The sequence below is a fragment of the Triticum urartu genome, chromosome 2A (genome assembly GCF_056163025.1).
Source record: "Triticum urartu cultivar PI428250 chromosome 2A, HENAU_Tu73, whole genome shotgun sequence".
Lineage (NCBI taxonomy): Eukaryota > Viridiplantae > Streptophyta > Magnoliopsida > Poales > Poaceae > Triticum > Triticum urartu.
In genome coordinates, this window is record NC_141874.1 from 744,694,076 (window position 1) to 744,718,449 (window position 24,374).

General features: G+C 45.8%; 2 protein-coding genes across 2 annotated transcripts; one reads left to right on the top strand and one right to left on the bottom strand.

Moving 5' to 3' along the window:
* Positions 1–7,047: 7,047 nt before the first annotated feature.
* Positions 7,048–9,222, top strand: LOC125534486 (2-methylpropanoate--CoA ligase CCL4-like). The gene is made up of 2 exons (XM_048697697.2): positions 7,048–7,356; positions 7,488–9,222. The coding sequence occupies exons 1-2, from the start codon at positions 7,111–7,113 to the stop codon at positions 8,964–8,966; spliced, it is 1,725 nt and encodes a 574-aa protein (XP_048553654.1). The 5' UTR covers positions 7,048–7,110; the 3' UTR covers positions 8,967–9,222.
* Positions 9,223–16,313: 7,091 nt separating this feature from the next.
* LOC125538351 (CASP-like protein 5A3) lies at positions 16,314–18,043 on the bottom strand. Its single transcript, XM_087540377.1, has 3 exons — positions 17,647–18,043; positions 16,974–17,106; positions 16,314–16,823 (listed from the first exon to the last, which is right to left on the bottom strand). The coding sequence occupies exons 1-3, from the start codon at positions 17,841–17,843 to the stop codon at positions 16,620–16,622; spliced, it is 534 nt and encodes a 177-aa protein (XP_087396503.1). The 5' UTR covers positions 17,844–18,043; the 3' UTR covers positions 16,314–16,619.
* Positions 18,044–24,374: the final 6,331 nt, after the last annotated feature.

A 24,374-nucleotide genomic window follows, 5' to 3' on the forward strand; every position in this document is an offset into this window, starting at 1 on the left:
AGCATCTCGGAGTTGGAAAATTCGCTTTGATGAGATGATCAAAGCGTTTGGGTTTACACAGACTTATGGAGAAGCCTGCGTTTACAAGAAAGTGAGTGGGAGCTCTGTAGCATTTCTCATATTATATGTAGATGACATACTTTTGATGGGAAATGATATAGAACTCTTGGACAGCATCAAGGCCTACTTGAATAAGAGTTTTTCAATGAAGGACCTTGGAGAAGCTGCTTATATATTAGGCATCAAAATCTATAGAGATAGATCGAGACGCCTCATAGGTCTTTCACAAAGCACATACCTTGATAAGATATTGAAGAAGTTCAATATGGATCATTCTAAGAAGGGGTTCTTACCTGTATTACAAGGTGTGAAATTGAGCTTAGCTCAATGTCCGACCACGGCAGAAGAAATAGAAGAGATGAGTGTCATCCCCTATGCCTCAGCCATAGGTTCTATTATGTATGCCATGCTGTGTACCAGACCTGATGTAAACCTTGCCGTAAGTTTGGTAGGAAGGTACCAAAGTAATCCCGGCAAGGAACACTGGACAGCGGTCAAGAATATCCTGAAGTACCTGAAAAGGACTAAGGAAATGTTTCTCGTTTATGGAGGTGACGAAGAGCTCGTCGTAAAGGGTTACGTCGACGCTAGCTTCGACACAGATCTGGATGACTCTAAGTCACAAACCGGATACGTGTATATTTTGAATGGTGGGGCAGTAAGCTGGTGCAGTTGCAAGCAAAGCATCGTGGCGGGATCTACATGTGAAGCGGAGTACATGGCAGCCTCGGAGGCAGCACATGAAGCAATATGGGTGAAGGAGTTCATCACTGACCTAGGCGTCATACCCAATGCGTCGGGGCCGATCAAGCTCTTCTGTGACAACACTGGAGCTATTGCTCTTGCCAAGGAGCCCAGGTTTCACAAGAAGACAAGGCACATCAAGCGTCGCTTCAACTCCATTCGTGAAAATGTTCAAGATGGAGACATAGAGATTTGTAAAGTGCACACGGACCTGAATGTGGCAGATCCGTTGACTATACCTCTCCCTAGGGCAAAACATGATCAACACCAGAATTCCATGGGTGTTCGATTCATCACGATGTAACTAGACTGTTGGAAATATGCCCTAGAGGCAATAATAAAAGCTTTATTATTATATTTCTTTGTTCATGATAATTGTCTTTATTCATGCTATAATTGTGTTATCCGGAAATCGTAATGCATGTGTGAATAACAGACACCAACATGTCCCTAGTAAGCCTCTAGTTGACTAGCTCGTTGATCAACAGATAGTCATGGTTTCCTGACTATGGACATTGGATGTCATTGATAACGAGATCACATCATTAGGAGAATGATGTGATGGACAAGACCCAATCCTAAACATAGCACAAGATCGTATAGTTCGTTTGCTAGAGTTTTCCAATGTCAAAGTGTCTTTTCCTTAGACCATGAGATCGTGTAACTCCCGGATACCGTAGGAGTGCTTTGGGTATACCAAACGTCACAACGTAACTGGGTGACTATAAAGGTAGACTACGGGTATCTCCGAAAGTGTCTGTTGGGTTGACATGGATCAAGACTGGGATTTGTCACTCCGTATGACGGAGAGGTATCACTGGGCCCACTCGGTAATGCATCATCATAATGAGCTCAAAGTGACCAAGTGTCTGGTCACGGGATCATGCATTACGGTACGAGTAAAGTGACTTGCCGGTAACGAGATTGAACGAGGTATTGGGATACCGACGATCGAATCTCGGGCAAGTAACATATCGATTGACAAAGGGAATTGCATACGGGGTTGATTGAATCCTTGACATCGTGGTTCATCCGATGAGATCATCGTGGAGCATGTGGGAGCCAACATGGGTATCCAGATCCCTCTGTTGGTTATTGACCGGAGAGTCGTCTCGGTCATGTCTGCTTGTCTCCCGAACCCGTAGGGTTTACACACTTAAGGTTCGGTGACGCTAGGGTTGTGAAGATATGTATATGCAGTAACCCGAATGTTGTTCGGAGTCCCGGATGAGATCCCGGACGTCACGAGGAGTTCCGGAATGGTCCGGAGGTAAAGAATTATATATAGGAAGTGCTGTTTCGGCCATCGGGACAAGTTTCGGGGTCACCGGTATTGTACCGGGACCACCGGAAGGGTCCCGGGGGTCCACCGGGTGGGGCCACCTATCCCGGGGGCCCCATGGGCTGAAGTGGGAGGGAACCCAGCCCAAAGTGGGCTGGGGCGCCACCCCCCCCCAAGGGCCCATGCGCCTAGGGTTGGGGGGGAACCCTAGAGGGGGCGTCCCCTTGCTTGGGGGGCAAGCCCCCCACCCTTGGCCGCCGCCCCCCCCCCTAGTAGATCCATCTACTAGGGCCGGCGCCCCCCCTTGGCACCCCTATATATAGTTGAGGAGAGGGAGGACTTTAGACCTGAGCTTTGGCGCCTCCCTCTCTCCCCGTTACGTCTCTCCCTCGTAGTATAGGCGAAGCCCTGCTACTGTGACGCCCTGCATCCATCACCACGCCGTCGTGCTGCTGGATCTTCATCAACCTCTCCTCCTCCCCTTGCTGGATCAAGAAGGAGGAGACGTCTCCCGTCCCGTACGTGTGTTGAACGCGGAGGTGCCGTCCGTTCGGCGCTTGGTCATCGGTGATTTGGATCACGTCGAGTTCGACTACATCATCACCGTTCTTTTGAACGCTTCCGTGCGCCATCTACAAAGGTATGTAGATGCATCCAATGACTCGTTGCTAGATGAACTCCTAGATGATCTTGGTGAAACGAGTAGGAATTTTTTTGTTTTCTGCAACGTTACCCAACAGCTTTATCATGTCTCCCATATTGCCATGTCAAGCCTCTAACCCACCTTGTCCTAACAAACCGTTGTTTGGCTATGTTACCGCTTTGCTCAGCCCCTCTTATAGCGTTGCTAGTTGCAGGTGAAGATTGGAGTTTGTTCCATGTTGGAACATGGATACTTGTTGGGATATCACAATATATCTTATTTACTTAATGCATCTATATACTGGGTAAAGGGTGGAAGGCTCGGTCTTATGCCTGGTGTTTTGTTCCACTCTTGCCGCCCTAGTTTCCGTCATACTGGTGTTATGTTCCTTGATTTTGTGTTCCTTACGCGGTCGGGTTATAATAGGAACCCCTTGACAGTTCGCTTTGAATAAAACTCCTCCAGCAAGGCCCAACCTTGGTTTTACCATTTGCACTAACAACCTACCACCTTCCCTTGGGTTCTGCAGACTCAAGGGTCATCTTTATTTAACCCTCCCCCCCCCCACGGGGGCCAGTGCTTCTCTAAGTGTTGGTCCGAACTGAGTAGACTGCGGGGCCACCTCGAGGAAACTTGAGGGTTGGTTTTACTCATAGGATGTCTCATCCGGTGTTGCCCTGAGAATGAGATATGTGCAGCTCCTATCGGGATTGTCGGCACATCGGGTGGCTTTGCTGGTCTTGTTTTACCATTGTCGAAATGTCTTGTAACCGGGATTCCGAGCCTGATCGGGTCTTCCTGGGAGAAGGAATATCCTTCGTTGACCGTGAGAGCTTGTGATGGGCTAAGTTGGGACACCCCTGCAGGGTTTTGAACTTTCGAAAGTCGTGCCCGCGGTTATGGGCAGATGGGAATTTGTTAATGTCCGGTTGTAGAAAACCTGAAACTTATCTTAATTAAAATGCAGCAATCGCGTGTGTAACCGTGATGGTCTCTTCTCGGCGGGGTCCGGGAAGTGAACACGGTGTTGGAGTTATGCTTGAACGTTAGTAGTTCAGGATCACTTCTTGATCACTTCTAGTTCACGATCGTGCTTTGCCTTCTCTTCTCGCTCTCATTTGCGTAAGTTAGCCACCATATATGCTAGTGCTTGCTGCAGCTCGACCTCATACCTTTTACCTACCCATAAGCTTAAATAGTCTTGATCGCGAGGGTGTGAGATTGCTGAGTCCCCGTGACTCACAGATACTTCCAAAACCAGTTTGCAGGTGTCGTTGATATCGTGCAGGTGACGCAACCAAGCTCAAGGGGGAGCTCGATGGAGTTCGTGTTCGTTTTGTTGTTCCGCTTTCAGTTGATCAGTAGTGGAGCCCAGTTGGGACGATCGGGGATCTGTGTAGCATTTGGGGTAGTCTTCTTTTATTTTGGTTCCATAGTCGGACCTTGATTGTATATGATTGATGTAATGCTTTATTCATGTATTGTGTGAAGTGGCCATTGTAAGCCAACTATGTACCTCTTTCCTTATTCAGTACATGGGATGTGTAAAGATTACCCCTCTTGCGACATTGCTTACAATGCGGTTATGCCTCTAAGTCGTGCTTCGACACGTGGGAGATATAGCCGCATCGTGGGCGTTACACTCGGCTCTTAAAGAAAAAGGGGAATACAAAATTATCTTTTCTAAACAAAAATCGGGGTAACTTGTTCGGCTGAAAGACGGTTGAATTGTCACTTAGAGTTGGAAAGCGTGTTTTAAACGATAGATGGTAAGGTGTGGAAGCTTTCATGCTCATCTAACTAGAGTGGAGATATGGTAGTGGACAATAGAAGTAATCATACAATGCAAATTCTTAAATTCCTTAACGAACTCATTCATTTCTGATATCCGCAGCTCATAATAAAGATGACCTCTCCTACAAGCTGGGGCACTTTCTCAGGGACAAGCAAACCTTTAAGCTTGGGGAGTTGGTAAGTCCAAATTACATGATACTTTTGGTGGTTATTTTTGTGCCTACCTGATAGGCTTTGTGGAGTTTTACCGCGTCCGTGCACCTTTTTTGTTGTTTTTCCTCAGGGGACACTTGTGGAGCAAAAAAGTATATGATAGGATTCCGAGAGAATTATAGTGGAATCTCTTTATTTAATGTGATAGTCATCTACCATAAAAGAATAAAGCAAAGTGACCGGAGGAAAGGCGCATGGGGAACCATGTCGTCGACTATTTTCACCCGGCCCGTTGAATTGGATTGGAGATCAGATGCGAGGAGACACCAGAAACTCGTGTAGAAGAAGGAAGCCTAGCCTTGGGAGCGATCCGTAGGGGGGATTGACAAAGGGGGAGATCGACGTCTTCACCACCAAACACATGAAGCGCTACAAGATCATCACCACTGTCATCATCATCATCATCATCATTATCATCATCCACATCCATCTCGTTGTAACCTCAGGAACCCTACTGGATCAACTTGCGTGTTACGTGTTTAACCCATTCATGTTTACCATCATCACCTTTATGATGTCTGTTGGGTCCATGTGTGAGTAATTCCCTTAGTTCTCGGGGATATGAATGAACCCTTGCTGTAATAGATTGTTTGATATTAGGATTTAATATCCTCTTTGCATGTTTATGTTAATAGTCTTCTTGATGTTGGGGGAAGTCGACCATCCAACTATGCCAATTTTGGACGGAAAGTTATTACTGTTGGCAGACCGGCTGGTTGTGGAAGTAGGTGCGTCGCAGGCCCTATCTCCCTTAGTCCCTGACCATTGCATCAGGGGATAAAACAAATACCCCCTTTAGGATGTGTCCACGGGGACCTTTTTCCCCTTAATCACCGTTTGGTAACCGGAGTGGAGAAGAACGGTGGTGGCATATGTGATACAAAGGTTGTCGCGTGCATGCATGTATCTGTACCGGCTCTGCCCACAAATAAAAATATGCAAAGTGGCTTAGACATCCAACGTAGCATTGTGTTTAGGCACCGCTATAGATACACACTAGTGAAGAATCCAGACTCTCAGGGACGCCTTAACCCTTTCAGTTTCGAAACTCTTGTTCGAAATCCTTGTTACAGAACTTTATTTTCGCAACTTACTTTTATATACGCTACACCGTTTTCATCACATTACTAGTGCTTTGGATCACTCTCAACTTGCGGGCACAACATGTAAACCATTCAAGAGGCAAAAGATTGATTCACATGCTTCACGTAGGATCGATACTATTACTTCGAAAAGGTTACAATTAAACCATGTGCATTTGCAGGACATCACAAAAGTGAAAAACATATGATTTGCCAAGAAAATAAGTTGTGTTCAAAGGATGTAGGATAAGAAAATAGGGTTGCATGCTTCCTTTTACGAATCCCAATCCAACTAAAACGTTTGTTACTATTTTGTTTCCATATGCAAGTTGCGTGAACGTGGCACTTAATCTTCTAGGAGTAGTAGACATGCACAACTAACATGTGACCTTTAGCAATTGCGCGTCACACTCTTACAGAAATGTGTCATGTCGTTGAAGGCCTTTTAAAGAAAGAAAAAACAGCCCATGCCAGCAAAGAGATTATATTACTCCCTCCCTTTCATAATATAGTGCGTATGAGAATGGGGCGTCGACCCATTGGCTGGGCAGTTAGGTTAGCTGTCAGCTCGCCCGCGTTCAAGCCTCGGCTCTAGCGCGTGGTGCTCATGGAGTTTACTCCTATAAAAAAGAGCCAACAAGGTTTAGCCCTGGGACGGTCTCATTTTTCTTCATAATGTAGTGCTTATAGATTAAAAAAATCAAACTTTGTAAACTTAGACCAAGTTTATAAATAAAACTATTTATATCTACAATATCAAAAATATAAAAATATGAAAGTACATCTTATGATGAATCTAGTGATATATGTTTGGCATTCTATATGTAAATGTTTTTCTTCACAAACTTGAACAAAGCTTACATGGTTGGACTTTTCTAAAAATCTATATACACTACATTACAAAACAGAGTGAGTATATGTGGATAGATGACCACATGACTAATAACAAACCAAACGATAAAAAAACGTGGCTAAGATGTCAGAAACCGAGCGCTAGAAAACAAGAGTAGGCAAGACGAACATGCCCGCCTGTAAAAAAATAAAAAGATGAACGAATTCATAAAGGAGGAGCTCGTCGCATGTGAACTACTCCCTCCGTATGATCTAAACGCTCTTATATTGTTTACGGAGTAGTTCACACACAAAATGCAGAGACCGACGAAAACGGCGTGTCCTCTTCTGCTGTAAACGTAGTAGCGATCCAGCATTTATCACCAGTGTTTGCCTGACCGTCCCATGCCACCCCACACGGTTGGTGGGCGTGCGACCACCTAGCTACCTGGCTTTCTTGCATGTTGCATCGCACCGAAAGCCATCCACGAGCTGCATGCGCAGCGAACATGGAGAAGCTCGGCGCGAACCCGGCCAACTCCTGCCCGCTCACGCCGCTCGGCTTCCTGGAGCGCGCCGCCACCGTGTTCGCCGACTGCCCCTCCGTCGTCTACCACGGCACCGTCTTCACCTGGTCCCAGACCTACCGCCGCTGCCTCCGCCTCGCCTCCGCGCTCGCCTCCCTCGGCGTCTCCCGCCGCGACGTCGTAAGTAAACCATCCACCCGTCGTCGTTTTCACAAACACCTTGTGATTTTGTAGCGTGTCTGTTCTTCGTCACCGGAGTTCATGAATTCGGTTGGTGCATGATGATCCATGGCGTGAACCAACTGCTTCAGGTGTCCGTGCTGCTGCCGAACGTGCCGGCCATGTACGAGGCGCACTTCGGCGTGCCCATGAGCGGCGCCGTGCTCAACACCATCAACACGCGCCTTGACGCGCGCACGGTCGCCGTCCTGCTCCGCCACTCCGGCTCCAGGCTCGTCTTCGTCGACCCGGCACTGCTCCCGCTCCTCGACGACGCGCTCCGGCTCCTGCCGCCGGGCCACGCCGCACCGCGCGTCGTGCTCGTCGAGGATACCCACGACCACGAGAAGGATCGGTTCCCTCCGGCCCCGGCCACGGATCTGACGTACGAGAGGCTCCTCGAGATGGGCGATCCGGAGTTCAAGTGGGTCCGGCCGGCCAGCGAGTGGGACCCGCTGGTGCTCAACTACACCTCCGGCACAACGGCTGCGCCCAAGGGGGTCGTGCACTGCCACCGCGGGATCTTCTTGGTCACCATGGTGACGCTCGTGGACTGGGCGGTGCCGCCGCGGCCGACGTTCCTGTGGACGCTGCCCATGTTCCACGCCAATGGGTGGAGCTTCCCCTGGGGGATGGCCGCGCTGGGCGGCACCAATGTCTGCCTCCGCCGCGTCGACGCCAGGGATGTCTACTCCGCCATCACGGATCACGGCGTCACGCACCTCTGTGGAGCGCCGGTCGTGCTCAGCATGCTGGCCAACGCGCCAGAGGACGTGAGAAGGCCACTGCCAGGGAAGATACGGATCATGACTGCCGGCTCGCCGCCGCCCGCTGCGGTGCTGCATCGTGCGGAGGCATTGGGCTTTGAGGTCAGCCACGGGTACGGGCTGACGGAGACTGGAGGCCACGTCGTGTCCTGCGCGTGGAAGGGCGAGTGGAACAAGCTGCCGGCGTCGGAGCGCGCGCGGCTCAAGGCGAGGCAAGGCGTGCGCACCCCCGGCATGGCCGAGGTGGACATCCTGGACGGCGAGACCGGCCGCAGCGTGCCGCGGGACGGCTCCACCATGGGCGAGATCGTGCTCCGCGGCGGGTGCGTCATGTTGGGCTACCTCAACGACAGCGAGGCCACAAAGGCGGCAATCCGGGACGACGGGTGGTTCTACACGGGTGACGTCGGGGTGATGCACCCGGACGGTTACCTCGAGATCCGTGACCGGTCCAAGGACGTGATCATCAGCGGCGGGGAGAACATCAGCAGCGTGGAGGTGGAATCCATGCTCTACGGCCACCCAGCGGTGAGCGAGGCGGCGGTGGTGGCGCGGCCGGACGAGTTCTGGGGGGAGACACCATGCGCATTCGTGAGCTTGAAGGAAGGCGCGGCAGGCGCGGTGACCGCGGCCGAGGTGATCGCGTGGAGCCGGAAGCGCATGGCGGGGTACATGGTGCCCAAGACCGTGGTGTTCAGCACCGAGCTGCCCAAGACATCCACCGGCAAGGTCCAGAAGTACGTGCTCCGGAAGCTCGCCCGGGAGATGGGCCCCACTCGCAGGGGTAGCAGCAGCAAGATGTAGTGTACGGCATGGCGATGGGCAAAGTGCTTGTCTCTGAATTTTCATCCCTTTTGCTTTGTGGGTGGGCAAAGTGCTACAAATATAAGACGTTCTAGATATCACTGGAGAACTTGGACTTGATTGGGCATGTTTTGGTATTTCCGAATTAGTAGTGGTGGGCTAAAATCATTTATATCAGGACAGAAGGAAGAATACTACTTTCCAACAATAGTCTGTATTCTTTGTTCTGAAAATTAACTGAACTCATGCTGCCTCATCAGATTTTGCTGGATAACAACACTACCATCGATTATTTTTTTTTCAAAACATTCAACCATCTCCTAAAAATTAACAGGTGAACTATGGCTTAAAGAAAATAATAAACACATAAGATGGTGCAGAGTGCAGGACCAATCCAACTTAAGAAGTCATTGGTATTACTACATGGGTAGGGAACTAGAATGGTTCATTCTTTCAAAGTTGTATAAAATGTTCAGTTTGCCATGTTTTATGTTGTTCTTGATGATTGTAGTTTTGCTTTCAATTGTTTTGCTACATTATGGGCATCATCTAACTGCTATAAGTTCTTGCTGCTAACACTAAACTCACTATGAACATAATTGAGCATAATGCATCAGTCAGCATAGACTCCTGCAGACATTCTCTTCATGGTATAGCTTTAATTACATACATAACCTAGTGTCTTCACGTTTGTCTCAGGAGCTCAACTTCGTTGTAAAAGGATATGTGTATGTTTTGACTTGAGATTCTTAGAAAGTTGTAGACAATATGTTTAAGGTAACATTAGTTCCTGTTAGTTATACTTTGGTTTACAAACAAGTTCTGTTATCTTTTGTAGCTGTAGTTCTGAATGGCTGTACGAGAGAAGCCTGTCATGCAGGAGTAAGGAAGCGATGACGCGCCCATGCTTTGACCTTGATGTGTAGGCGTAGCCCCTATGAGTCTATGACATTCTTTACCGCAAGTGAACAAACTACATGAGTTCTCTCGATCGACAAGAACTTCCTCCTGGAGGAGGACAGAGAAACCTACTGATAGTCTTGTATGGTGTGGGTGGCCGTCTTGCGTCTGTTGCTCTGCTCCCAAACAACCTGTGGCTACTTCTGTTACGATGATTACATGAAAACTTGTGTTTTTCCCAAGATTTATGAGAACTTATGAAGAACTATGAGGATCCTGTTCTTTGCAAGATTTGCATCAATCAAATACATACTTTTTTTTAGTGAATTCCAGTTTTTACCCCCTAATTTAGCATTTTTGACATTAGTTACCCCATTTAACAAATTTTCATCCGAATTACCCCATTTAGTGACAATATTGTCTGTTTTTACCCCTTTTAATTTTTAAGAGCCTTCTGGATCGTGTTTTACTCAAGAGAGACTCAGTGCCCAAACATACATTTCTATTATAACAAAAAAATCCCATACTATTATGTTAATAACCGGTAGTACTAATTTTCAATGGACACACATCATTGGAGCCCAACTAAAAACACATGTTCGACAATAGCACGGCAGACCTGTAAAATAGAATGTGATGTTTTAGTTTGATGATCTCCCAAAGCATAAAATAAATGCGTCCTCCGATGTTTTGCATCAAGGAAGCTAAATTATCATCACATTAAAATAACGAAACACAACTCGCAAAATTGAACGTACTGTCCAAATGAATATTTTTGCCAGCTGTGATGTCGGAACCTCGAGACGTCTGTCCATCTTTTTTGGGATTGCCCGGTGTCACTGCAAATATGAAAACGTATCAGTACATGGACGGGCTGCAGCGCTCTTGATCCTACAACCTGGCCGCCTGGTCTCGGCGGTCGGCGCAGTACATGAAGAGAGCGGAGGATAGATACCGTAAGGGCATGAAAGCGGTGATGATGATTGTGGTCTAGGAGGTGTGGCTGGAGAGAAACAGGAGAGTTTTCAACGGGAAAATTGCTCCAGTTAACAGCTTGATCCAAATCATTAGCGCAACCTTGGGGCAATGGAGAATTGCTGGTGTGAAGTGCTTACAGCACCCATTTGGGGACCCCGGCTTATCATCCCCTTTCTGGAGTCTCTCTCTTTCCTTTCATTTCTCTTCAATCCTTGCCACCTGTTGGCGCTTGTAAATATCTCTACCGTCTAATGCAAATGGCTAGCGATTGCTGGAACTTAGAAGAAAATTGAACGTACTTGACCGCTCAAGATAAGTGTTCCCCTTTCCCACGATTTGGTGCACACGTACACCTGACAGCTAGGAGAAAAACAAAACCGGTGCTGCTCAACCAAGTGGCCGGTTCGGGCATTGGAAAAAAATGCCAAGAGGAATCTGATGGCACGGAGTTAACTGGCAGATCGCTCTCAAAAAAATTACTGGGGTAAAAACTGGCAAGACCTTTGCTCAATGGGGTAATCTGGATGAAAAATTGTTAAACGAGAAAGCTAAGTACCTGCCGACTGGTCGTTAGGGATAGGCACGTACGCCCCGCACCTGCAACCTCACTACTAACCTTGCCTATATCTAATGACCATCTCAGCAATTGGATGTTTTGTCTAGAAGTGGACTAATTCTGTAGATATGTGATTACCACGAGTAGGCCACTGCTATGGTGCAGCCCTCCATTTGATTTTTTTTCTGTTACGAATTGGTAATGCTCGGATTTTGTTGTATTTCTATAGAGAATGCATTTTCGGTTTTTCTTTCACTCATGAATCATTTTGTGGTTCACTTCTTGATGGAAGTAGGCATCCCCGCGAGAACGATATTTCTATAGAGAATTCTACATGAGATGCCCTTGGACAGGTGGGAGATGTTGGCGAAGGGAAGGTGGCGCGTTGTGTCATGGTAGAATCCAAGCAAATCTTCGTAGTAATTTGGTGAGAGATGGATCATCATAGGTGGGAAGACTATATGTAGTTACAACATAACAATTGTGTAGTCACCGGGTTGTAGTCATCAACATGGTTATTTTTATAGTTACCAAGTTGTATATGTTATAGAAACATGATTATTGTAGACCGACTTACCCATTATTTGGTTTACAAAAAATCGTTGTAAACATTCCTCGGCAACTATTGTGTAAATAGCATGATAATATAGGCTTCCGGACCTGATATTTTACATGCAAACACCACGGTATTTTTGACCCGTGAGAAAAAGTTGTTGAAAATATATCACCGATAACTTCGAAGTAATAGCATGGTAATATACGCCCTCGGACCTGATAACTCAGGTACAAACACCACGATAATTTTGACCCGGAGAAAAAGATATTAAAAACATACAACCAATAGCTTTTGTGTAAATAGCATGATAATATAGGCTTCCGGACCTGATAACTTATATACAAACACCACAATAACTTTGACACGTGGAAAAAAGTTGTTGAAAACATACCACCGATAACTTGTGTGTAAAAGTGTGATAATATACGCTTCCGGACCTAATAACTCAGGTACAAACAACACGATTACTTATGACCTGTGAAAAAAAGTTATCAAGAACATACTCTATAAATAACATGGCAACACAGGATCCCGGACTTGATAACTTATTTAAGCACTGTAGACCTGATAACAGGTACAAATACCAAGGTAACTTTGGACCAGGTGAAAAAATTATTGAAAACATACACCGATAATTTTTATGTAAATAGCAGGATAATATACTCATCCACATATGATAACTTACATACAAACACCCCGTTAACCTTGACCGGACGCTTTTTGTTGTTGAAAATATACCTCGGTAATTTCTATGTAGATAACATGATCATTTAAGCACTATAGATCTGATAACTTAGGTACGAACACCACAATAAATTTTGAACCAGGTGAAAAAATTGTTGAAAACATACGCCCGATAATTCTGTGTAAATAACATGATAATATACGCATCCACACCTGATAATTTACATACAAACACCGCGGTAACCTCGACCAGACGATTTTTCGTTGTTGAAAATATACCCCGGTAACCAAAATGCATAACTTGTGTGCAAAAACAGTGGTATTTTTCGTAGCTAATAACGTAGACTCAAACACCATAATAAATTTTCACCGGGGGAAAAGTTGTTGAAATATATCCCGATAATCTTCGTGTAAAGTTTGCATGTTGCCCATGCTAAACTTAGCATGCTTCTCACGCTTATCAGCATTATAATGATAGAGTTGTCAACCTTTGTCATGTTATTTGTTATCAGGGCGTTATGTTGAAGTTACCATGATGGTCATGTCATAGATATCACGCTGCTTATTCCAAGTTATCAAGACTGTTTTTTTTTTGCTAATATGGTAGAAAGAATAAGGGTTCAAATACCCCTGTTTATGTATTGTGGACAACAGAAAAAGTCGGGTGAGTTGGTTAGTGCTTGTAGTAGCTAGTTGGGAGACCAAAGTTCAAGTCCCCTTTTAAGCACTTTATTTCTTTTTCTCCGCTATCTAGACTAATTAATATAAAACCAGACGAGTGAAAAAAATCTGTGAACCGAGGTGAGATAAAAATCAGTGGAAAGAAAATCGGGAAAAGGAACGACGCAGCGGGAGGATCGATCGAACGTCGTGCGGATCTGTCGCTAACGACCAGTCGACTGGTCGTTAGCACAGTCCATTGTTAAATAGGGTAATTAGTGTCACTTTATTTCTTTTTCTCCGCTATCTAGACTAATTGATATAAAACCAGACAAGTGAAAAAAAATCTGTGAACCGAGGTGAGATAAAAATCAGTGGAAAGAAAATCGGGAAAAGGAACGACGCAGCGGGAGGATCGATCGAACGTCGTGCGGATCTGTCGCTAACGACCAGTCGACTGGTCGTTAGCACAGTCCATTGTTAAATAGGGTAATTAGTGTCAAAAATATTAAAATGAGGGGTAAAAATGGAATTCATCCTTTTTTTTAATAAGCGTTTGCTTTTGTTTGGAGCAAATTGTTGCAACACTTTATTTCTTTTTCTCCGCTATCTAGACTAATTGATATAAAACCAGACGAGTGAAAAAAATCTGTGAACCGAGGTGAGATAAAAATCAGTGGAAAGAAAATCGGGAAAAGGAACGACGCAGCGGGAGGATCGATCGAACGTCGTGCGGATCTGTCGCTAACGACCAGTCGACTGGTCGTTAGCATAGTCCATTGTTAAATGGGGTAATTAGTGTCAAAAATATTAAAATGAGGGGTAAAAATGGAATTCACCCTTTTTTTTAATAAGCGTTCGCTTTTGTTTGGAGCAAATTGTTGCAGCACTTTATTTCTTTTTCTCCGCTATCTAGACTAATTGATATAAAACCAGACGAGTGAAAAAAAATCTGTGAACCGAGGTGAGATAAAAATAGGTGGAAAGAAAATTGGGAAACGGGAGGATCGAAGGAACGACACAGCGGGAGGATCGATCGAACGTCGTGCGGATCTGTCGCTAACGACCAGTCGACTGGTCGTTAGCACAGTCCATTGTTAAATGGGGTAATTAGTGTCAAAAATATTAAAATGAGGGGTAAAAAATGGAATTCACCCTTTTTTTTAAATAAGCGTTCGCTTTTGTTTGGAGCAAATTGTTGCAGCACTTTATTTCTTTTTCTCCGCTATCTAGACTAATTGATATAAAACCAGACGAGTGAAAAAAAATCTATGAACCGAGGTGAGATAAAAATAGGTGGAAAGAAAATCGGGAAACGGGAGGATCGAAGGAACGACGCAGCGGGAGGATCGATCGAACGTCGTGCGGATCTGTCGCTAACGACCAGTCGACTGGTCGTTAGCACAGTCCATTGTTAAATGGGGTAATTAGTGTCAAAAATATTAAAATGAGGGGTAAAAAATGGAATTCACCCTTTTTTTTAAATAAGCGTTCGCTTTTGTTTGGAGCAAATTGTTGCAGCACTTTATTTCTTTTTCTCCGCTATCTAGACTAATTGATATAAAACCAGACGAGTGAAAAAAAATCTGTGAACCGAGGTGAGATAAAAATAGGTGGAAAGAAAATCGGGAAACGGGAGGATCGAAGGAACGACGCAGCGGGAGGATCGATCGAACGTCGTGCGGATCTGTCGCTAACGACCAGTCGACTGGTCGTTAGCACAGTCCATTGTTAAATGGGGTAATTAGTGTCAAAAATATTAAAATGAGGGGTAAAAAATGGAATTCACCCTTTTTTTTAAATAAGCGTTCGCTTTTGTTTGGAGCAAATTGTTGCAGCACTTTATTTCTTTTTCTCCGCTATCTAGACTAATTGATATAAAACCAGACGAGTGAAAAAAAATCTGTGAACCGAGGTGAGATAAAAATAGGTGGAAAGAAAATCGGGAAACGGGAGGATCGAAGGAACGACGCAGCGGGAGGATCGATCGAACGTCGTGCGGATCTGTCGCTAACGACCAGTCGACTGGTCGTTAGCACAGTCCATTGTTAAATGGGGTAATTAGTGTCAAAAATATTAAAATGAGGGGTAAAAAATGGAATTCACCCTTTTTTTAAATAAGCGTTCGCTTTTGTTTGGAGCAAATTGTTGCAGCACTTTATTTCTTTTTCTCCGCTATCTAGACTAATTGATATAAAACCAGACGAGTGAAAAAAAATCTGTGAACCGAGGTGAGATAAAAATAGGTGGAAAGAAAATCGGGAAACGGGAGGATCGAAGGAACGACGCAGCGGGAGGATCGATCGAACGTCGTGCGGATCTGTCGCTAACGACCAGTCGACTGGTCGTTAGCACAGTCCATTGTTAAATGGGGTAATTAGTGTCAAAAATATTAAAATGAGGGGTAAAAAATGGAATTCACCCTTTTTTTTAAATAAGCGTTCGCTTTTGTTTGGAGCAAATTGTTGCAGCACTTTATTTCTTTTTCTCCGCTATCTAGACTAATTGATATAAAACCAGACGAGTGAAAAAAAATCTGTGAACCGAGGTGAGATAAAAATAGGTGGAAAGAAAATCGGGAAACGGGAGGATCGAAGGAACGACGCAGCGGGAGGATCGATCGAACGTCGTGCGGATCTGTCGCTAACGACCAGTCGACTGGTCGTTAGCACAGTCCATTGTTAAATGGGGTAATTAGTGTCAAAAATATTAAAATGAGGGGTAAAAAATGGAATTCACCCTTTTTTTAAATAAGCGTTCGCTTTTGTTTGGAGCAAATTGTTGCCGGCTTGAGGGTGCAAACTGATTATACTGCAGTCTCTAGTTCATACTTCAGAAAATAATTAAGGTGGCTGGAGTCTCTATATGCATTTTTATTTGGAGAAACAACCGATAATCTGTCAATCATAAGTGGCGATCGTACTAAGTGAGCAATCTCCTGACCTAAGATCCATATATCAATAACAAAATATATGAGTAGCAAAATAAACAGAATGATATAGCATATCGGCAACCTTGAGCTCTACACAAGTAACCCATCTTTTCATCCCCAGAACAGAACCGCCAGTCCACCCTGATATAGTAAGAAGTCATACTATCCTTAAAAGAAGAAGAAAATCCAGAGCAGCACAACCACCCTTTCAAAGAATCAAGTTACTCCCTAATTTGTACAGAAACATTGATGACATACTTTGTTCGGCGGGTATGCATCCGTTGCTTCCCGGTCATAATATAGTTAGATGTGCTACGGTCGATGCGTCGAAGTTGGTCACGAAAACGGGACCGGGTTGCGCAAACTGCCCGGTTCTTGTTTCACAAACTACAATTTTTGTATTCGGTGGACCGCCGTCCAAAGGTTCCCGATAAAGGCCGGCACACGCGCAAGCCAGCTCAGGAAAGCCATGGCGGTAGCGCTCATGAAGCTTCCACAGGGATTTACCGAGCAAGCTCCGAAATCATTGGAAAAGAGAGTGGTGATAGCTGCTGATCCACACGCCGCACTGAAGATCAGTGTTCCTGTGAGCTACGAACAAAACATCAGAGTTAAAAACGGATCGTTTTTACTTTTTAGGAGAAAGAAAGATACACAAGATTCTTAATTTGCCTATTCAAAACACAATGCGTGATGGACGGTTATTGTTTTGCTTGAGGTGCCTGAGAAAATATGAATTACCCAGTCCCCGAGGGAAAGTATGATGACAGCCCGGGCAGTTCGGAAGGAACGTTTGACAACAATTGCATAGGCATCCAGAATGGCCACGGCGAGGCTCCACAGGCATTGCACACTTGCTGCTGCGACGAGGTAGCTGCTCAAACGAACAAGAATAAGTTCATCTACTACATAAGGGCAAACCAAAACAAATAAAAGTCCCCTGTTCCAAGTTGTAACAGAAACATCTTAAGTGAAAAATGCTTAGGGTCTCTTTGATTCAAAGGATTTTCATAGTATCTTTGAAGGATTAGAATCCTTAGGAATTTTTCCTACGTTGGTTGTTTGATTCGTAGGATTGAATCTTGTAGGATTTTTTCCTAAGAATTCATTTGTACTACATTTTACAGGAATTCCAACATCCACTCCAACCTTTTGAAAAAAATCCTTTGTTTTTCCCATGACACAATCAAACAAACTCAAATCCTATAGGGATCCAATGGACATACCATTCCAATCCTATGTTTTCCCTATTCCTGTGTTTTTGCAATCCTATGAATCAAAGAGGCCCTTAGTTGTTTGGACGACGGGAGGCCGCTTGTTCTGAAACTGAATTGAATTCCTCAGAAGAAAATTGCTTAGCAGGGGAGGAGAAGGGGGCCCGGCCCATCCATCCAAGAAGGGTTCGAGGACGCACCGGAATGTGGTGACGGAGGAGAAGTCATCGGTAGACGCCATGACGGCGAGCGCGGCGGCCGCGAAGGCGGCCTGCAGGAGGCGGAACACGAGGCCGCACCGCGTCCACGGGTCCCTCATGATCATCCCAGCAGGCGCGTTCCCGTCCCCGTTCGGCCCCTCCACCTGCACCGCCTGCCCCTGCGCCGGCGGCACCATCTCCACCTCCGCCTGCCCCTATCCCACCACCGGCGGGGAGGGGTGCACCACCGGATGGCTGAAGTGCAGCATCGTCTCCGGCTCCTCCTCCCTGCGCGTCGTCCTCGACCCAACGAAAAGGTGCTAAGGATGCCTTGCTTCGCCCGGTGGTTTCTCCTCTTTTTCACTCCCCAGTGATAGTGAGCGGAGCCGGAGAGTGAGTGAGGAGAGTGAGTCGACACTGTGTCTGCACGTACGTGGCACATGGCATAGCTAGCAGCCTAGCACTGGTGGGCTCCACCTGAGGCTCTCTCTCTCTCTCTGTTTCTTGACTGACTCTCCGTGGTCGTGAATGATTCACACTTGACAGCACCGAGTGTATCGTCTATAGATGCGTTCACATTTTGATCAATCCAGCCGCGTCCCCATACCATGTTTGCCCGCCGGCCTGATCTCAACACGAAGCCGCTATCTACAAGACGTCTTTATATCCGCCACGTTTAATTAGCCGATCCTTACCGATTGCGCATTTTTAAAAAGTGTTCATAATGTATTTAAAAATGTTCATCCACAAGCCAGAGCACGGTACATGGCTCACCTCAAGGCGGCATCGTCGTCGTCATGGTGATCAGGGAGGCCAAGTGACGTCGTCATGGCTCACCTCAAGGCAGCATCCTCCCGCTCCTCCTCACGGCGATGTTCTCCCACTCCTCCCGACGACATTGTCTTCCATGCAGCTCCAGTTGCTCCTCCTCCTCCTCCTCCTCCGGATCCTACTGTTGCGTCAACGCAGAGCATGCGGTGGCGGTGGTCAATGTCCAGCTCCTCCTGCTGCTCCAGTCAGAAAATAAAAACAAGTTCTTGAAGAGGGCGACATGGCCAATGGAGAGGCGGCGGTGACTCGAAAGAGAGAGGGCCGGCAACGGCAAGCTAGGAATTTGCAAGGGAGAGGGGAACGACAAAGACAGTAGGTCTGTGTGGTTGTGGGCGAGCGGGGCGAGAGAGTGGGAGGGTAGTTTTGAAAACAAAAAAGAAATCACAACATGACGAGATCTAACTGGAAACCAAAAACGTCTTATACATTGTTAAAATAATGGGAGTATTTTCTTAATGAACCGGCTCGAGTAAGGCTGCACACAGACGTGTCAAGCAAACACCTCCTAATCGGCACCTTCTGTGCAGGTTAGGGGTTCTGGCACACACATGCCCGCATATATGGGCCAGCCATCACACGACGACGCGATCGCTAGCCAGGCGCTCACCTGATTTGCCTTCGGTCAATGTTGACCAGTCAATGGTTGAACATTTGTTCATCGATTTGGGAAAAGGTTCATGCGATTCGAAAAAAAATCGTAATGTGAAAAAACTTCGTGAAATTTGGAACAAAAGTTCATAGAGATATGTAAAAGACAAAAACAAATACGAAAAAAATCACAGGTTTATGAAAAAAGTTCATGAATTTGATTAAAACCAAAAATGATAACAAAATGAGAAAACCAGCAAAAAAAACCAAGATAGGGAAATCAGACGAAAAAAACCGCCTAGAAAACCGTCAGTACGTTCATTCCGAAGGTTTTCAGAAAAAAAATACAGTGGAAAATCAAAGAGCCACATGGGGTACATAGTGTAGTGGAGGATGTACGTCGATTAGCGAATTGAACTTTAACTGGCGCTTAATGCGCGGAATATAAATTGGGCGTCAAGCTGCGGTTGTTTTGGTAATAATATGATTCAACGTTTCAAACAAAAGAGAAGGGAAACGGGGAAGAGCGGACCGGCACACGTAGCAAGAGCGGGTGTGCGCTTTGCTTGCTTTCCATTGCCCATGTCGTGGAATAGGAGCATGGCCGATGTTGGTGCTATGTTCAGGTTTGTTTTTTTAGGCAAGGCGTTGTATTCAGGTGAATTCTATTTGAGGCGCTCTGCGTCAAATAGGCGCCAAAAGCGCACAGGCGACTGAGCGGGCGGGCTGGCTCATTGGTAAATCAGACTGCAGTACAAGATCCGGTTTCGGGAACCTTTTAGAAAATTTTGGAACCGGTTTTCTTTTTATTCACATTTTTTTTGGTTTTTCTCTTTCTTTACTGTTTCTTCTTTTCTTTTGTTCTTCAGTTTTTCTTTTAACTCTCCTAAATTTTATAGAATTAAAAATGTTTTTGTTTTTTTAAAAAAAATCAGATTTTCAAATAATGTTCCTATTTTATAAAAATGTTCAAGATTTAAAAAAATGTTCGCATTTTTATTTGTTGGGATTTTAGAAAAACATTCACAATTTGCAAAACTACAACAAAAAATCAGTTTTTTCAAAAAAAAAATGTTCGCATGGGTGACTACAAATCTCATGTCCTACAGAATGTTCTACTTCTGCGACAAGTACAAGAGTAGCAATGAGAAAATGAAGGAAAAGGACATTATCATATCCACACTAACTGATGAGCGGACTACTTCCTCCTGTGTCGCGAGTAGGAGTTGCGGGGCTGGGTGGTGGGCATGCATGCTCAGATGGCCACCCTTGCCCGTGCCCAATCAAAGAGCGAGGGTTAGCATATCGATAATCCTCTTCTCTTAGCACTTCACCTTTATTTTTCATTTTATTTCCCTTTGTACCCCATTCGCCCCAATCAATTAAAAGTTCTTACATTCACCACCGATAATAATGTTGTGCTAACTCATTCAAAGAGGGAGGGGGCCATCGCCCCCACCCCTTCCACCTCGGGGCCCAAGAAGAGGGTGAATGAACATGCACACCAAAGACGATGCCCTAGATTTGGCCAGTGGAGAGCCCACGCCCGCCGTGGTGCTTCGTAGGCGTGGAGGTGGAGCTCGTCGTTGGAGAAGATGTGGTGTTGCCGGCCGAAGGATGGCACGCACCGCAGTAGTTCATGGCCTGGTTCCTTAGCTCTACTCATTCATCCTCACTCTGTTAACTTTTGCTCACTTTTCCCCACTCCCTTGCCCGAAACCCTCAGAAAAGGTTATAACGGACGTTGCCGTCAGGTCAATGCTTTTGACCGTTAGCTGACGAGTGGGGCCGCGTATACTTGGGCGCATGCAAGACCGCGGTCATGGGGTAGCACGTGTCCATGGACATGCCCGAAACGTCCCATCATATAAAGAGGGGCAACCACCTCCATCGCCCCTACCATTTTCCCCCAAATCCCCTCCCCGCAACATCGTCTTCCTCCTCCCCCACCGGCGTCGTCTCGCTCTCCTCCACTGCCTCCACCACACCATCTTGCTCTCCCCCACCGCATCCTCTTCCTCACCTTCATCGCCTCCATCTGTCAGATGGCCGATGCTCGTGGTGAGGCCGGTGCAGCGGCTGGAGATGTGGTGGAGCTGCAGGGTCAGGGCGCGGTGACCGCGGATGTCGGCGGCGTCCATGGCGGTGCGGGGAAACTCGCAATCGCTGCGGATGTGGCAGGCTCCGCCTCATCGCTGCAGAAGGTGACAGCGTCGAGCGGCACAGTCCATCCCGATGCCCCTGATGCGCCGTCTGCCGTGGAGGAGCAGGTATTTGCACTTGCTTAGCTTGTAGAGTTAGTTGCTCCCTAGTTGCATTGGTTAGATTGTGATTCATACGGTAGTTCAGATGGTTAGAGTAGTTGGTTTGACGGATGGGCCAGGGTTTTTTGTATGGGTTGGGGAGATGGGGGTTTTTGGACTAGGGTTCGTTGGATAAATTCTTTGCAAAAATGCTAGATGTTGTGAACTATGATTTTAGGTGCTGCAATGATTGGGATTTTTAGATTTGTTTTTGATTTGGATAAATCCGTTACAAAAATGCTAGATGTTGTGAACATATTGGGGTTTTTAATGCTATGATGCTTATTAGATTTGTTTTTAGTGCTCACAGATTGGGGTTTTTAATGCTACTCAGATTCGTTGCCTTAGATTGGGTCCCTATTAGATTTGTTTCTGAATGCTACTCAGATTGGGGTTTTGAATGTCATATGCCCAAATGGAATCCATTGATTAATAAGTTATTTGATTCATTAGTATATAAATTTGTCCACAATATGTAGTTATATTAGCTCTGTTCTTCAATGTGTGTGCATGACCAATGATCGATGTGTTATTTGAATGTCATATTGGGGTTTTTGATCAATGTGTGTAAAAATCTAATACATTGATATACTAGTGATGGATGTGGTCCTTGAATGCATATTGCTAAGGGGCACAGAAATAAAAAAACCCCACTTCTAAAACATTTCTGATATTGGGAGTATATTATGTTGGGTTTCGTAGTAATTTCAAAAAATTTCCTACGCACACGCAAGATCATGGTGATGCATAGCAACGAGAGGGGAGAGTGCTGTCTACGTACCCACGCAGACCGACTGCGGAAGCGTTGACACAACGTAGAGGAAGTAGTCGTACGTCTTCGCGATCCAACCGATCAAGCACCGAAACTACGGCACCTCCGAGTTCGAGCACACGTTCAGCTCGATGACGATCCCCGGACTCCGATCCAGCAAAGTGTCGGGGAAGAGTTCTGTCAGCACGACGGCGTGGTGAAGATCTTGATGCACTATAGCAGCAGGGCTTCGCCTAAACTCCGCTACAGTATTATCGAGGAATATGGTGGCTGGGGGCACCGCACACGGCTAAGGAATATATCACGTGGATCAACTTGTGTGTTCTAGGGTGCCTCTACCTCAGTATATAAAGGACTAGAGGGGGGAGGGCTCGCCGGCCATAGGAGGCGCGCCAGGAGAGTCCTACTCCCTCTGGGAGTAGGATTCCCCCCCCCCCAATCCTAGTTGGAATAGGATTCGCGGAGGGGGAAAAGAGGAGGAGGGGGCCGACCACCTCTCCTAGTCCTAATAGGACTAGGGGAAGGGGGAGGCGTGCAGCCCATCTAGGGCAGCCCCTTCTCTTTTCCACTAAGGCCCACTATGGCCCATATAGCTCCCGGGGGGTTCCGGTAACCCTCCCGGTACTCCGGTAAAATCCCGATTTCACCCGGAACACTTCCGATATCCAAACATAGGCTTCCAATATATCAATCTTTATGTCTCGACCATTTCGAGACTCCTCGTTATGTCCGTGATCACATCCGGGACTCCGAACAACCTTCGGTACATCAAAATGCATAAACTCATAATATAACTGTCATCGTAACCTTAAACGTGCGGACCCTACGGGTTCGAGAACAATGTAGACATGACCGAGACACGTCTCCGGTCAATAACCAATAGCGGGACCTGGATGCCCATATTGGCTCCTACATATTCTACGAAGATCTTTATCGGTCAGACCGCATAACAACATACGTTGTTCCCTTTGTCATCGGTATGTTACTTGCCCGAGATTCGATCGTCGGTATCCAATACCTAGTTCAATCTCGTTACCGGCAAGTCTCTTTACTCGCTCTGTAATACATCATCTCGCAACTAACTCATTAGTTGCAATGCTTGCAAGGCTTATGTGATGTGCATTACCGAGAGGGCCCAGAGATACCTCTCCGACAATAGGAGTGACAAATCCTAATCTCGAAATACGCCAACCCAACATCTACCTTTGGAGACACCTGTAATGCTCCTTTATAATCACCCAGTTATGTTGTGACGTTTGGTAGCACCCAAAGTGTTCCTCTGGCAAACGGGAGTTGCATAATCTCATAGTTATAGGAACATGTATAAGTCATGAAGAAAGCAATAGCAACATACTAAACGATCGGGTGCTAAGCTAATGGAATGGGTCATGTCAATCAGATCATTCAACTAATGATGTGACCTCGTTAATCAAATAACAACTCATTGTTCATGGTTAGGAAACATAACCATCTTTGATTAACGAGCTAGTCAAGTAGAGGCATACTAGTGACACTTTGTTTGTCTATGTATTCACACATGTATTATGTTTCCGGTTAATACAATTCTAGCATGAATAATAAACATTTATCATGATTATAAGGAAATAAATAATAACTTTATTATTGCCTCTAGGGCATATTTCCTTCAGTCTCCCACTTGCACTAGAGTCAATAATCTCGATTACACTGTAATGATTCTAACACCCATGGAGCCTTGGTGCTGATCATGTTTTGCTCGTGGAAGAGGCTTAGTCAACGGGTCTGCAACATTCAGATCCGTATGTATCTTGCAAATCTCTATGTCTCCCACCTGGACTAGATCCCGGATGGAATTGAAGCGTCTCTTGATGTGCTTGGTTCTCTTGTGAAATCTGGATTCCTTTGCCAAGGCAATTGCACCAGTATTGTCACAAAAGATTTTCATTGGACCCGATGCACTAGGTATGACACCTAGATCGGATATGAACTCCTTCATCCAGACTCCTTCGTTCGCTGCTTCCGAAGCAGCTATGTACTCCGCTTCACATGTAGATCCCGCTACGACGCTTTGTTTAGAACTGCACCAACTGACAGCTCCACCGTTTAATGTAAACATGTATTCGGTTTGCGATTTAGAATCGTCCGGATCAGTGTCAAAGCTTGCATCAACGTAACCTTTTACGGTGAGCTCTTTGTCACCTCCATATACGAGAAACATATCCTTAATCTTTTTCAGGTATTTCAGGATGTTCTTG